At 47.8% G+C, this 16,259-nt stretch overlaps 1 protein-coding gene across 1 annotated transcript in view; it reads left to right on the top strand.

Annotated features, from left to right (window-relative positions):
- The window catches only part of LOC110284396, a 48,623-nt gene extending 32,834 nt beyond the window's left edge, over positions 1-15,789 (top strand). Inside the window, exons 6-11 of the mRNA XM_021150140.1 lie at positions 5,643-5,726; positions 6,844-6,950; positions 10,787-10,847; positions 11,604-11,800; positions 15,231-15,387; positions 15,769-15,789. Coding sequence (XP_021005799.1) covers positions 5,643-5,726; positions 6,844-6,950; positions 10,787-10,847; positions 11,604-11,800; positions 15,231-15,387; positions 15,769-15,789 — 627 coding nt within the window. The remainder of the gene's footprint in view (positions 1-5,642; positions 5,727-6,843; positions 6,951-10,786; positions 10,848-11,603; positions 11,801-15,230; positions 15,388-15,768) is intronic.
- Positions 15,790-16,259: the final 470 nt, after the last annotated feature.

Below are 16,259 nucleotides of genomic sequence, written 5' to 3'. Positions count from 1 at the left end.
CCCCCCCCCCCCCCCCCCCCAATTCATAGATACAAAAGCCAGCTAGCAGCCTCCTGTGCCCTCGAGCCCACCCGGCAATGTCATGAATGGACAGACTATTTGGAAGTATGCCTTCTTTCCAAACCTGGAAACTCAATGGAACCCTGTGGGGCTGTTAAGATTGTACCGTAAGTTCTGTGCCAAGGGACAGGAATAGGCTTTGTGAAGATAGGGTAGTGGTCGCTTTAAGATCTGCTGGCACTTAACAAGATTTGAAGCCAGCTGTTGGTTCTCCCTCCCTCACAGCTGCTGTCCGGGGCTTTTATAGGCAGTCACCTAATTGTGGCGGACAAAATGCTCGGACTCAGACCCTGCAGGCCTATAACACTGTGCAACTCCATGCTGGATCCCAGGGCTCTGAGATGTACCATAGTCCTTCATAGTACAAATGGCACTAATGACCTGAAAAGACAGAAGCCAAATGGGGCTGTGGCTTTTAGGGACTTCTGGTATTCTGTTCTCAGACACAATGCTCATATGCCATCTGATCTCAGGAAACAGTTTTTGTTATGTTTGTATTTGGTGACTAGATGGTCAATAAAACCAGGAAGAGCCTCAAATAAGTTCCTTGTTTGATTTTCTTTTCTTTTTAGTGTCTCTGCTTCTGAGGATATAAAGGCTGATAGCTTTTCCCTTAGTTTCACAAAAATGTGGGACTCTCCACTCACTTCCAGTGTGCTTTAAGCTAATGAAAAAGGCACAAAGTTCCAGTGGCTGATTGTCCCCAAGTCATAGAAAGCTGAAGTGCAGACTGCTCAGCATTCATGGGTCGCTTCACACTCTGCTCCTGGCAGATACTGATGTAGTCTTGCTTAAGCTGTGCAGATGCAATGAATAAGCTGTGGCAAGTTTTGGTGTCAAACGGGCGTGTCCAAAGGTTTAGCTGAAATGTACCTTGTCCCTAAGGGAAACTGGCCTGGTGATTCCCTGCGGTTAGAAAGCGTGGAACTCATGAGTTCAGGTGATCTGGGTGTGGTAGTGCCACATTAGTCCCAGCATTCAGGAGGTGGAGGCAGGTGGATCATGGTTTGAGGCCAGCCTGGTCTGCAGAGCAAGCCTAGGGAGGCTAGGGGTTGGTGGAGGGGCTGGGGATGTGAGGGTGTTTGATGAGATTCAGATGACCCAAAATACGTTTGTTCGGATCATGTGGTCGGTCTGTGTGAGAATCAGGGCCTTGGCGAAATACTCACCAGACTGACGTTTTTATTAAGAAAAATGTCCCGTGTCTGAGGAAACAACAGAGCCAGTGAAGGACCTGGGCTCACGGAATAAAGAAGGCACTTGCTGTGGGGTAAAGCATGGGACAGAGCTCTGTACACCTACACCCGCATAACAGACGTATGTTTATCACATGCACATACAAGCAGAGCAAAACACACTTGGAAGGGTGTGTGTGTGTGTGTGTGTGTGTGTGTGTGTGAGTGTGAGACAGGCAATAATAATTATGGAATAAGAGGTTATCAGGCAATGGAGCTGGGAAGAAAAGGTAGAGGAGGGAGCAGAGGGTGGGGTGAATACACTGTATTAATGTGAAATTCTCAACAGAATATTAAAATTGCTTGGTGGTAGTGGTATGTGGCATTTGGAAAACAGAGGCAGGTGGATCTTTGTAAATATTCAAGGCCAACTTGGTCTACAGAGCAAGTTCCAGGACAGCCAGGACTACACACAGAGAAATCCTGTCTTTAAAAAACAACAACAACAACAACTAACAATTTATTATAATAAATAATAAATTTATAATAATAATAAATAAATATAAAGAAAATGTATACAAGAAGTAAACATGTTTAGGCTTTTGGGGTTTTTTTTTTTTTTTTTTTTTTTTTTTTTTTTTTTTTTCGAGACAGGGTTTCTCTGTGTAGCACTGGCTGTCCTGGAACTCACTTTGTAGACCAGGCTGGCCTCGAACTCAGAAATCTGCCTGCCTTTGCCTCCCAAGTGCTGGGACTAAAGGCGTGTGCCACCGCTGCCTGACTCATGTTTAGTTTTTAATCTGCCCCATGTGAACCCTTTAATATCGCCATAAATAAATCAGTTTTCTCTTTTCCCCTTGTCTCCCTCAAGACATTGGTACAGATGAGCAAGATCTAATGATCGAGAATCCATCCACATTTTCTATTAGCAGGCTCATGCTTAGTCCATAATTACCAGTTTCTCTTTATTGAAAACAGGCAAAGTGTTCTGTGTGAGTAGCAACATAAGCCTGTTATCTTGGCAAACATACATATTTGATTTTTAAAATCTCTTTGTCTCTGTCTCTCTGTGTCTGTCTCTCTATGTCTCTGTCTCAGTCTGTGTGTGTGTGTGTGTGTGTGTGTGAGCACGCTCGCATCACACGCCCAGGCTAGTTTGGGGACTCATGTTCTTTCCTTTAACCTCCCAAGTGCTAGAATTAGGGGTTACCACTCCTTCAGCTCATTTCTCTTGGTGAGGAATGTAAATTCAGCACCGAGCTTGCTTGCTTGCATTGCATCTCAGAACCTGGACTGTGAAGCATCTGAGATCTCTGGCGGCAGCTGCTCCGCCTCCAGTGGTCTTTGACTCAGAGGTTTGCATGCAAGGGGTTTCTCCTGGGAGGCACACACAGGGCCTGCTGTGCCGGGGTGGAGTGTGGTGGGACGGGTGTAGAGCAGGGTTGAACCCAGCACATAGACGTGCAAGGTGTGTGCATGGTGCCTCTCCAGCCTCCCTAGGCCTGCCCCCCACCCCGTCCCCAGCCTTCACTAGGACACTTCTTTCCTCCCATTCCACACCTGTACCCACCTCCCTGCTGTAGTTTATGAGCCCAGGAGGAGGCAGGTTTGACACAGGGACACAGTCTCTGAGGACAGCTGCAGACAAGTTAGCTCCCCAGACAGTAAAATGTAAAGAGGGGGGAGGGGCGACCTTTGAAGTTTGCAGAAAAGCGTGACTTTGACCACTTCCTTCCCTCTTCCCTGGTGTCCCAGGGATTACAGGGAGAGCAATGGCCAGCGAGCTTTACAAGGAGGGATGCAGGTAGTCTGTGGAGAGCAACTGCCAGCGAGCTTTACAAGGAAGGATGCATTTCCGTCCCCAGGGGCTGAGTCCTTAGTGTTTAATACAGCTCTGAATGGCTGTCCACGGCACCGGAGCCCTGTGGTCACAGGAGCCCTGGGGCGGAGCACATGGGAACACTTGACTGGAGGTTCCAGAGCAGGGACCTAGGGACGTCCTTGTACAGGAGTGTGCAGAGAACACTCTGGAGTCAGAGTTTAAACTTTGACAATACCACTGGGCTTGCTTTCTTCCTGTATGTTTCCCATGGGTTTTCTCTGTACTTGGCCCTCCTTGAGCTCAGGAGGAGGGCTGATAACCAAGTGGACTGAACTGTGACACCACACACCACCACCACCACACCCCCCCCCCGCACCCTGCAATTTCTCCTCTCAATTTCATATCTGAGTTTTAGTCTCTGGTTGATTGCTTTTCTTTCCACAATGTTTGTAGTATTTTTCTGTTTATAGAAGAATTCCAGGAGTTTACTTTTCTTTGTCATGTTTTGACAGTTTACCATGAAATGTCTGGGGGGTGAGGGAAGAGGAGGGAGAGAGAGGGAGGGATAGAGAAAGAAGGAGGGGGAGGAGAGAGGGAGGAGGGGAGAGAGGGAGGGAGAAAGGGAGAGATGGAGGGAAGAGTGAGAGGGAGAAGAGGGAGGGAGGGATGTAGGAGAGAGAGGGAAGGATGGATGAGGAGAAGTGAAGGGGGAGGAAGGAAAGAGAGGGAGGGATAGAGAGAGGAGAGAGAGGGAGAAGAAGGTGGGAGGGAGGGGGAGGGAGAGAGCATACAACAAAACAACAAAACTTACATCTGGGAGCTGCTAACCTCAAGAAGCTGCGAGGTAAATCTGTATCTGACAGGTTATACAGCATCAGGAGGCCCTCATTCTCTGTCTCAGCCTATGTCAAAGAAGGCCAAGGGATGGAGTGTTGTGAGAATTAAATATGGGAGTATAAAGGGGTTGATCGGCAAGCCAAATGCCTGGGGCTTCCTTTCACCCTTGCTGATACTCCCCAGTGTGTGGTAAAATAACCTGGCTAAAGCAACTAAGTGCAGGTTAATTTTGGCTCATGATTTAAGGAGATATAGTTCATTATGGTGGGGAGGCATGGTGGCATGATCTGTTGACTGGTTGTGCGGGGTGGAGGGTAGGCTGGTGGGGATAGGGACATCTGGGCTGGTTTCTAGTTTGCTGAGGTTGTGTTTGTTTTAACCATGGGGGTGTGTGCTTACTTTTGTCCACGGTTGCTCATTTGCTCAAGTGTAATTGGTGGGAAAGAGTGTGCCTTTGTTATCACATGGGCACAGCTCACAGGTGCATTGTGGGAAAGGGTGTGCCTATATGCCCTTGTTATCACATGGGCAAGGTATACAGGTGCATTCTGAACGGTCTGTTTCTTCCGCCATTTATGTGTGTGTCTCTGCTACCTGTGTCATACGGTCCTCATCATTGACGCTTCCTGTTGGAAGGACGACACGTGTCCTTTTTATTCTGTTTCAGCTTTTTTTTCTCTTTCCGGCTTTTACTTTTCCATACAGATTAGAGTAACTAGTCTATGTTTATAAAGATTGAGCTGGCTGGGCATGGTGGCACACGCCTTTAATCCCAGCACTCGGGAGGCAGAGGCAGGCGAGTTTCTGAGTTCGAGGCCAGCCTGGTCTACAGAGTGAGTTCCAGGACAGCCAGGGTTACACAGAGAAACCCTGTCTTGAACAAACAAACAAAAAAGATTGAGCTGGAATCTTTTCAAAATTATTTGTGTATTTAGTGTGCGTGTGTGTGTGTGTGTATGTGTGTGCGCGCGCGCTTGGGCACATGTGCATGCCACAGAATGCATATGGATGTAACAGGGCAACTGACAGGAGCCGGTTCTTTTTGAGGCTGAGTCTTCCTTGTCTTGCTGCTGCTGTGCTGTATGCTCCAGGCTGTGTGGCCCATGGTTTCTGTCTTCCTGACTCCACCAACTGTTTTCCTGAAGCATGCTGGGATTACAGATGTGCACCCCCAAATACAAGCTTTGCATAGGAGTCCTGCTCCAGGATTTGAAGGAGGCTCATGAGGCTGATGCAGCTAGCTGCTTAACCCACTGAGACATTTCCTCAGCTCTTGGCTGGATGCTTGGTATGAATTGTGCTTACCTATAAATCTGTTTTACTAAATTGATCCAATCCATGAACACGATTGGCTGGTTTTTGTTTTTGTTTTTAATATTTACGATCTTTGATTTCTTCAGTGACATTGAAACATGTGTTCTGTGTGCTTCATTGAGTTTCTACAGAAGATCTATTTGTTCCTAAATGGATTGTTGGCCTTGTGTCGCGTATTCTCATTGAGTTCTCTTGCTTCAAGCTTCTCTTGCTTTTCCTCTTCCCTCCTCTACTCCCTTCTCTCACTGCTTCCCACTTTCTCTCTGATGTTCTGACTGAACATCTAGTCTGAGGTAGCCATCTTACTTCTCGCATTGGGGGCGGGGCTGTCTCGAGGTGACAGAGGTGGAGGGGCCAGCACATGGCTGCCAGGCTTGATGTAAAGGGCCCATTGGAGGACATTTGTGAGAAGACTTCTCTTGTTTTCTTCCAAGAGTCTTCTCGCTCGGCTCACGGAATGGAGAAAAAGATGCCAACAGCATGGAGCTGCCCAGAGGCTGCCTGGAGGACCTGAGGAGGTGAATGCGTGGGGCTCTGCCTCTTTGGGTGATCTCTTCACCTATTGAGCCTTGAGAACAACTTTAGTCCTGGCAAAGGGTAGAAGTCATAATGAGGAATGCCTATTACATACATATATACATATATACACACATGCATACATGTACACATACATACATACATGCATGCACACACATGCATACATACATATACACATGCATGCACACACATACACACATGCATGCACACATATACACATACATATGCATACACACATACATACATGCACACACACACACACACACACACACACACACACACACACACACGGTCATCTAGCTCAGGCTTAGGGGCTAGCACGCGCCCCCACCCCCCATCTCAGGCATTTCCTTCCTCTGTCCTTCCTCTTCAAGGGCCATTTTCTTATTTTTAGACCATCCTCCCATCTAGTAGTCTATTGTTTACAATTTAATTGTGTATAATTTTTGCTTTTGTTGTGTTTTAAGCAATTTCTGGCATGGGGACATAACCCAGTGTTTGAGTAGAGGTTTAGCATGCTTGAAGCCCTGGGTTTGATACCCCAGAACTGGGGGAAAAAGTAAATATTTAGATAAATATAAATATTTTTCTCACTTTTTAAAGAGTGGTGTAGTTCATAACAGTGTATTTAGGTTTTTCAAATACTATCCTAAAGGATGCACTGGCTGCTCCCTTCAGCCGTCATAAAAAAAAAAAAAAAGATGACATTTGTTCTTTCAGTGTCAGGCTGGTGTAGGCTCTCATGAGCTCCCTGGCACTCCATCTCCTGGTGCGGTCCTTTGAGATGAAGGCAGGATAGCTTAAGGACTGACATCACACCTCCAGGAGTGTGAGGCTGAGGAGGAAGGCGAGGGCGAAATGTCCACACACCACAGGCACTATCAACCAAAGCTAAGGAGAGTATGTATTACCACTTAACCACCATGCCAAGCAGGACGGGGGTGGGGGGTGGGGGAGCTACCGCATGTGGCTTGCTTGCAAGTGCACCAAGGTAGTACAGAGGTTCTGTGTTCCCATGCTTGACAAATTCAAATGCTAGCTGCTAGGTGGGTTGTGAGCGTAAGAGATGCACTCAGGGTGGCAAAATGCATCTTACAGAGCAAGACTATGTGTAAGACAAGGACGGATTCCCAAAGCAAGATGTATCTTAGCCGGTTGTATCGGATGTATTTCACCTCCCTTGCTAACATGGAATTCTCCAGAAAGTAAGTTCCCCTCCCCTGTGAGACGGGGTCTTGGGGGTTCACTCTGCAGCCCAAACTCAAAATCCCCCTGGATTATGATGTGAACCACTGCCCTTAGGGCTTTTTCTCCCTCCCCTCCCCTCTTCCTTCTTTGTTTCCTTCCTAACCACCCCCCACCCCTGCACCCCAAGCCTGACTAAGGGTTCACATAGGTCCTGGCCTTAGCATCTGCTTCTATGTCTCCTTACAGTCACCTTAACTGGTTTTTTTTTTTTTTTTTTCACATAGCCTCTAAGAAATTGTCATTACCAAACAACCTTCAAGCAGCCTCTTACAAAAGGCAGAGGGAGCATATGATCTAATCACGGGGGAGAACCTGGTATAGTGAAAGATGGAGACAAAGGCTCTGCCAGCCTGTGAGGCTGGGAAGGAATATAGGAAGGAGAAGGCAGAGGCGAGGCCAGGGCTCATCATCTACTCAGGATGGGGGTCAGTGAGGCTCCTTGGGGTGACCTTGCCTGAAGTACCCACTCTGGAGATGAGCACTTTCTACCAGGATGGACACAAACTTACCTGTCTGTGCTCCAGCAGGGTCTCTGTACACAGTCCCCTGGAGATCAGGCTGCTAAGTGGGGTGAAAGTATGTGAGGTCAAAGCGCACATAGTTTGTAAGTAACAGACAAGGCGGAGGGAAGGTAAATCATTTACCAGCAAACCCACTATTCTGAAGACAGAGGCAGCCTCTGCTTGGGCTGTATGCACTTTTCTGCAACAGCGAGTAGATGTGGGCATGGCCCTCCCTTTCCCCCACCTGACCAAGGATGCAGTGACCTCCAGTGTATGGTCTAGGACCTGGCCTGAGTTGCCACCTAGGAGTTGACCTTGGGCTGTCTGGTCTGACTCTGGCCTGCCCCGTGAGCTCAAGAAAACAAGCAGTTATGGTGGGCACTGCAGGCTGTGGATACCAGTGTGCATGACAGATAGGGAGGTGGCTCCCAGAGAGAGCCCACAGATGCGAGGCCATCAGAAATCTGTGATGAACTGAGGCTGTGGTCTTCCTCCTTGAAGCATTCAAACGCTCCATCCAACCTGTTAAAATGCCCTGTATTTGCTGCATAGGAGGTCTGTCCTACAGGAGACCAAGTTCTTTTCCAGTCAGAAGCTTGTGTGGATGGAGCTGACCCCCCAACCCCCACTCCGCTTCTTTGAAATCTGTTCTCCCACCCACTCCGGTGTTTCCCATGAAACATTTAACAGAGCATACACCTGGGAGAAGCTTAACAGATTCTGGTGGCAAAGAAGCCGCTAGCTGGTCATTTGTGGGGCGGTGGGTGGTGTTGGGGGAGTGTTTCCCTCATTTAGGGACCAATTCTGGCCCCACTATTAGCATTTGAATCAGGCAGCCTCGTTGTTTTGATTGAACCTAGAAGGCGAGCCTTTGTTGTTGCAATTTAAGGAGTAAGTTGTTCTCTGGTGTCCTTTAATCAGCTGAAATGAGGGAAATAGCAACTGCTGCCGTCTGGTCTGGGAGTGCTACCAGGTCCACCTCTAAGGCCCCCTCAGTGTGAGCCCCAGATCCAGCAGTGCTCTTGGGGTCTGTCCCTCCCCACTGCTGTCAGTTCCCTCAGAACTTCTTTCAGTGCCATCAAAATATTCTCTTTGTCTGGACCCAGCCAATCGGCATGGTTGTGGGAACACAGCAGATCCATGACCATAAAGCCAATCTGCAGATCCATCCCCAGTTCCCACACATGAGGGGCCCGAGGCCAAGGACAGGGCCACTTGAAGGCTGATATCCTGATAACTTCATGCTCGCAGCCCAACAGGTAAAAAGCCCCTTCAAGGGCATGGGAACTACATACAGCCAGCCCTCTGTAATATTTACTTTACACGACCTGCAAGTGTAAATTACTTCTATTACTTTGGTAAAGTAACAGAAATTTCAAGTTTTAGGTTAAAAAAACGGAAGTGTGCATACTCAGAAATCTTCTGTGTTCTTCCTTTTTTTAAAAATTTTTTAAGTTGGCACTACGGGTTATATTTTCTTTTTTTTTTTTTTTCTTACACTGAGCACAGAGGGACATAAAGACTGGGGATTCTCGAGAATGGAAGTGACCCCTGGTACCCCACTGAGGGAAAAAGGAAGCCGAGTTCTGTTCCAGTCAGAGCTTAACTTTGAGTGGCCGGTCAGCTTTGTCTCTGTGCCCGCATCTAAGCCGCTCTCTGGACAGCTCCTGCTGACATTTGTGCCTCCCTCCCTCCTTCCTCTCCCGGAAATGGGAGATGGCCACCCTCTGAGGCTGGCTTCTGCCTCTCAGAGACCTTGTGTGACGGGCCCTCTCCCACCCACCCCTGGTGCACACAGAGCGAGTAACCCTGGGACTCTTGACAGTGAGTTACACTCCCCAGCTGGAGCACCTCAAAAGAGCCACCCAGGCTCCTAATTAGCGAGCATCCTCCCAGGGGCGGGTCTTCTCCGAGGAAAGCAGTTTGTCAAACAGCTGTTCCCAACTGATTAAAGACTGTTTGCTTCTACCTAGGTGTTTGTTGTTCCCTGTGTACAAGGGCAGATGTCACCTGTCCTGTCCAAGCTCAGCAGAATTCTGCCCAGACTGCTTGGTGACCCCACAGATTAGCCCTGAGACCCCCAGCTGTGATGTGAGCTCAGCTGAGCCCCTTGGGCATGGGTGGCCCACTTCTTCGCTTCAGGTGCTCTGGGGACTCCAGGAGCAGCCCATGAGGCAGTGGAAGGCATCCATAGGCCTTGTCTATGGCCACACTCCACAGCCAGCAGCCAAGTAGTACAGTGTGGTTATTTATTGGTTCTTGAGCCTAGGACCTCAAAAACAATCCCACAGCCTGGCAGGGTAACATAGAGGCCTTTCATCCCAGCACTCCAGAGGCAGAAGCAGGCAGGTCTTTGTGAGTTTGAGGCCAGCTTGGTCTACATAGTTAGTACTAGGCCATCTGGGGCTATGTAGTAAGACCTTGTCTCATGAAAACTGACAGAAAAATTAGTCCCAGTTTGGTAACCCTGAATTCTCACAGAGCTGGTCTGAGAACCCCATAAGAGCTCCCAGGAGGACTGGTAATGGAGGCATGTTCCTGAGACTACACAATGAAGTCTATACTTGAACCTGGGACAGAGCCAAGTCCCCTGGTGTCTGGAGCTAGCCAAAGCTATTAAAGGAATTCCCTACCATGCGTATAGGTACACACATGGGTAAATACACACAAATGTATACACATGCTCGCACACACATGCAAACACTCATCCATGCACACATACTTGTGCACACATGTATACACACAGATGCACAGTATCCCATGTGTCTCTGCTCAGCACAGGTGAGGAACCCTGAGTGCCAGGAGCGCTTTTCCTTCATTACGAACAACAGTATGTGAGGTGCGCTTGTAACTGAGCACTTGTATAATGGCAGACATCCCTCATCACTCACTGCAGAGCTGAAACTAGGCTTAGGGAAGCTAGCAGGGTCCATTACAGAATGCAGTCGACCATCTCAGAGGGTACTATCCCATAAACCTGTTCCAGGAGCCTTCCCTCCACCACAGTGTGTTCCTTAGGCTGCAGGCTCTCCCGGAATAGGCCCATGTTTATGACAAACTTTATTTTTAATACATGGTAAAAAATGTCCTCTGAAATCCATGCCACTTGTTCTGCATAACTGCATGTTGTGTGTGAGCTGTCCTGTCAGCGCAGTGGCCTCCTGCAGGATGACCCAGCCAAGGGCGTCCAGCCTGAGGACATGTGACTGCAGCCTCTGTGTACTCAAGGGGTGCTGAGCCTGACAGCTTCCTCCGTGTTTGCTTTTCTCTGTTTGGTACCACCCGGGCAGACTGCTGGAAAGAGATGGCCGCTTTGCAGACATGGATGCTGAGCACAGGGCCCGAAGCCTGGTCAGTGTCCTGTGGGCCCAGGGGTAGCAGGCATCCCTCCTGCTTGGAAATAGATTTGGGAGGTACAGAGGGAGCAGGGATGGGAGGTATTTTGTCTTCTGGCTGCAAGATCCAGTTCTATTTTCCTGGAATTGTTACTCAAATCAGGGCCTTTTGTGGCAGTGGCCAGGGAAAGAAAGACAGGTCCATTTGGGTTGTAGTGAAGTAAACTCTGAAGTCTAGGGGTAGAGATTCACTGAGTTAATAGAGTATTTGCCTAGCATGCAGAAAACCTTGGGCTTAAATCCCAGCTTCATATGAACAGGGCATGGTGGCATGTACCTGTAATCTTAGCACTTGGAGGGCTAGAGGTAGGAAAATTGAGAGTTCAGAGTCACCCTAAGCTACACCATGAGTGTAAGGCCAGCCTGGGATACCTGAGGACTCTGTCTCAAAAGAAAATGACCAAATCCACCTTAAAAAACAGTATAGAGCCCAAACCACTTCACCTTCCTTCCTCTGGTCTTCTGCTTGTTCCTACACTGCACTGGGTCAATAGGACTGGTTATAGAGAAGAGATGGACTCATGTAGCAAGCATGAAAGTGGACCCAAGTGGTAGTTGTTGGTTATAAGGTACAGTTTTTTTTTATAGTGGCACATATTAGAAACCTTTCAAATATGAATATATAGATCATTACCACCCCAGTTCTGATCTAAAACCCACTTCTCATGTTCTCAATGAGGATGACAAAATGTAAGTGTTTTTTCTTCCCAAGATGGATTACATGGTCCCAAGAGAACGTACACAGGCAGATGTTCCACCAAGAGAACCAGGGGAGGAGGACTCCCCAGTTCCTGGGCAGCAACCTCAAACAGGACCTGTCCTCCGATTTCTGAAGTGCCAGAGCCCAGAAAGTCCACAGAGGCGTCCCCACCTGAAGACAGGAAGACACCGAGTGACCCTGTGTGGCATGTAAGTCATCAAAGTGATGAGAACAGGCCCAGGGAGATGGCTCAGTGGGCAGAAGGGCCTGTTACAGGCCTGATGACCTCAGATCCCTGGGGCACACATGGTGAGAGAAGAGAACCAACTCCCACAAGTCGCTTTCTGAATTCCACATATCCGTGTATAAATGCTGGTGTATACAGATTCACACACAGAGGCATGTGTACACATATGTGTCCATACACACATACACATACTTACACACATGCACATGCACACACATATGCATACACATATATATATGTATGCACATGCAGACATGTATACATGCACACCCATGTAGGCAGCACATACATAGGAATGCATGCACATACGTGTGCACACAAACACACACACAAGCACATACACATATGTATGCATGTGTGTGCATGCACACACATACACACACATATATGCGTATGCACACACATGTACATATGCATACACATGTACACACATGTGCACACACAGATACATACACATGCGTGCGAACACACACACAAAATAAATGTAAAAAATAGGTCAGAAATGAGGAACTTGCCAGCAAGTAAACAGTAGAACTATGAACAGAACTTTAGGGTGGCAGTAGAAGAATTTGGGGTGGGGGAGAAGTGACAAGTGGATATTTTGGATTTCATAGACCGGTTCCCTCTCACTTTGGGACTCTGCCAGCCTCAGATCACTTTCCCCACTGTCCTTCCAGGGGCCCTGGGGTGGGCAGGTGCCTATCCCTGCTGCCTCCAAACTCCATAACAAGATTTCATCCCTGAGTTAAAGTGTGTGACCAGCCATCTCCTGCCTGTCACCCCTACTCACCAGAGACACCCCGTGAGATTCTTGTAGTCTTAGAGAGGCCTGGTCTATGAAGTGAGTTCCAGGACAGTCAGAGTGACACAGGAAAACCCCGTCTTGGGGGGGGGTGTTATTAATTATTAATCAACTATTGATTAATTAATTATTGATTGAGTAATTTTAATTGTTATTACAGTGCTGGAGTTGAACCTAGAATCTTTCCAATATCAGACAAATGCTCTACCACAGAGCTATACCCCCGAGCCTGCAGTTTCTCTTCTGTACACATCCACTCCCTGGTCCCCAGGGAGGCATGGCTGGTGTTGCATGTTGACACAGGTGGACTCAGCTGTGCTTCCTTCTCCGATCTCAGTGAAGCTCAGTGTGTTTCATCTCCTTGTCCCGTGTGCATGATGACACCCGCACCTTGGGCTGTTGGAGGACTCAGGGATGTGAACGAGATGTCCTCCGTCACGTTTGTCTGTGACACCAGCTCTTTTAATGCCCTCCCCAGTTATGTATCAGTTGTGACTGGTATCTACTCCACACCCGGTTCCTCATTCTTCAGACCAGTAATCTCATAAGGCGGAAACGAGGGCTACAGGCTGTTAGTGAGTCCTCACTGGTCACACCAGGCTAGACCCAGCTCTCTGCTTGTCCTGTAGATCCTCCCAGTCTCAAGTGCTGTCAAGGCCCAGGCACCATGCAGGTGCTGATGGTGATGGTGAGGACCAGCGTTCCTGTCCATTCTAGAGCCACTCTCATCTCTGGTCTCCAAAATGACATAGACCTCATTCTTTTTTTTTTTTTTTTTTTTTTTTTTTTTGGTTTTTCGAGACAGGGTTTCTCTGTGTAGCCCTGGCTGTCATTCTTGTGGGCTCCTTTGCAGCAGCATGGCCGTGGCCAGGCAGGGCTGCCTGACTTTGTGAGGAGCCATCCTATGGTACTCTTCTCTAGGGGATCCCCGGGAGCCACCCACACAAAGTGACTTTAAATCTAAGCCAACATAACTGAGGGAAAATTCTCTCATTTCTTTGGATTTTCATGCAAGTTTCAGGACAGCTGATATTTACACAAACAAACACACATACACATNCATACATATGCACAGATACACACATGCAGACATACACAGACACATACACAGACATACATAGAGACCCAAACACATGAAGAAACATACAGAACTCACACAGAAATACATGTGGACACACACACAGATACAAATAGATACATGCCCCCCCCCCCCGATATACATAGATATATGCCCCCCCTCACACATGCACGCACGCACGCACATACACACACACACACAGAGATACACACATGCACACACTCATTCACACAGAGACACCTATACTCACACTTGCACACACCTGCCCTTGCTATTTGCCATTTGCTTCCATTTCCCTGATAAGAACCTTTGATGAGGATTGGAAGAAGGATCTAGAAGCAGGCACTGTCTTAGCATCTTTGGCTTTTCAAACCATCTGCCAGGGTGGTGCTGTGTTGAGGACAGAACGCCAAGCCAAACTTTATCGAATTTGTTAGGGTTAGGGTTATTGTGATTTTCTTCATGGTCAATTCCAGTTTGTGCTTAAATATCCTGTGGGTTCAAGTTATTCAGAAAGAAGTTAGAGAGTCCGTGGCTGTTATACTCCATGGCAGACACACCGGGAGAGCAATGGTTAGAGCGTAGTGAAAGAAGAACTGTGCGGGGAGTGAGATGGTTAAGTCTCATAGCCTTGTGGAGGCAGAACCCTCCTTAAAACATACCACATTTTATTGTGGATGCTATTGTCTTGGAGAGAGGACGCTAATGAATCTTTTTTTTTTTTTTAATTGCGGTATTGACAGGGCTGGAGAGATGGCTCCACAGTTAAGAGCATCCACTGGCTGCTCTTACAGAGGACCCAGGTTCAATTCCCCACACCCACATGGCAGCTCATAACTACTTACTACTCCAGTTCCAGGGGATTCAGTGCCCTCTTCTGGCTTCCATGGGCACTGCATGCATGAGATTCATAATGCAGGCCAAGCATTCATTCACATTAAATTGTTTTTTAACTACATTGAGGAAATCTGTGTACTGGCTGGTTTTGTGTGTCAACTTGACACAGGCTGGAGTTATCACAGAGAAAGGAGCTTCAGTTGGGGAAATGCCTCCATGAGATCCAGCTGTGGGGCATTTTCTCAATTAGTGATCAAGGGGGGAGGATCCATTGTGGGTGGTGCCATCCCTGGGCTGGTAGTCTTGGGTTCTATAAGAAANAAGCCAGTAAGAAACATCCCTCCATGGCCTCTGCATCAGCTCCTGCTTCCTGACCTGCTTGAGTTCCAGTCCTGACTTCCTTGGTGATGAACAGTAATGAAGTGTGAGCTGAATAAACCCTTTCCTCCCCAACTCACTTCTTGGTTATGGTGATGTTTTGTGTAGGAATAGAAACCTTGACAAAGGCAGTCTGTGATCCCAAAAAGTTAATGTCATAAAGATGAATAAAATGGGGGGAAAAGCCTTTTATTTGCAGAAAAAAAGTCTGCACTGATGTTAAGAGCATTTTGAGTTTGTGTACAGAAAACAGTCTGGATGTCACCTATGAGAGAATCTCTCCTCTCTTTCATTTAGGAGCAAGCTTTCCGAACACGAGAGGGGCACACTTGCTCCTGCCAGGGGGACCACAGAGCACCTGAGGGGCAAGCTTGCTCCTGCCAGGGGGACCCCAGATCCCAGACCTACAGCACCCCTGACCCTTGCACACGTGATCCAGACCCATCCTGTGGTGGTAGGTTCCTGTTTTCTCTCTGCCTGTGCTGGGCGGAGGCTGTAGCTCTCCATGAGATCAAAGGACTGATGAGAGCAGGAGATGGTGGAAGGCCAGGAGGTGGGGCAGAGCAGGATGCCAGCAAGTGTGAGATTTCTGAGGATTTCCGGGCTGGAGATTAGATGGGCCAGCAGCAGCAGTGAGAGATGAAGTATAGGAGATGTCAGCTAATGGTAGGCACCAGAGAGGAAGGAATAATTCTCTAATGGCTTTCAACTCCCTGGGTGAGTTGGCGCTGATAGCAAAGTTAGCGCACAGCGCAACCCTCAGAGTATATTGTTGAGAACAACTAAAGAGTTCACATAAATACCTGTTATTTTTTTTTCCATTCATTCACTGTAGGAGGCCAAGACAGCAAGTTGATACTGGGTGAACAATGTGGATGAAGAATAAGTTGTTTTTTGTTTTTTTTTTTTTAAACAGTCATTAGATAAAGTCCAAACAGGACATGACAGCTTTCTTTTTCTTTGGGTCTGCATTATGATAAGCAGCGAGGTTGGTATCCGGTAGAGATGCTCGTGCCTGACATGAGATGCCTGGCACTTCGTTCTTTCATTATTATTTTTTAAGATTTATTTATTTATTATATGTAAGTACACTGTAGCTGTCTTCAGACTCGTCAGAAGAGGGCATCAGACCTCATTACGGATGGTTGTGAGCCACCATGTGGTTGTTGGGATTTGAACGCAGGACTTTAGGAAGAACACTCAGTGCTCTTAACCGCTGAGCCATCTCTCCAGCCCTCGTTCTTTCGTTGTAAAGGTGACACCATCATGCAGAGCCCGAACCGTGAATTTGGATGATGGAGACGGTCAGACAGGCAGCACAGTGGG

This window comes from Mus caroli, chromosome 17 (assembly GCF_900094665.2).
Source record: "Mus caroli chromosome 17, CAROLI_EIJ_v1.1, whole genome shotgun sequence".
NCBI lineage: Eukaryota > Metazoa > Chordata > Mammalia > Rodentia > Muridae > Mus > Mus caroli.
The sequence above is the reverse complement of the archived record's forward strand: the minus strand, read 5'-3'. Positions and strand labels throughout refer to the sequence as shown.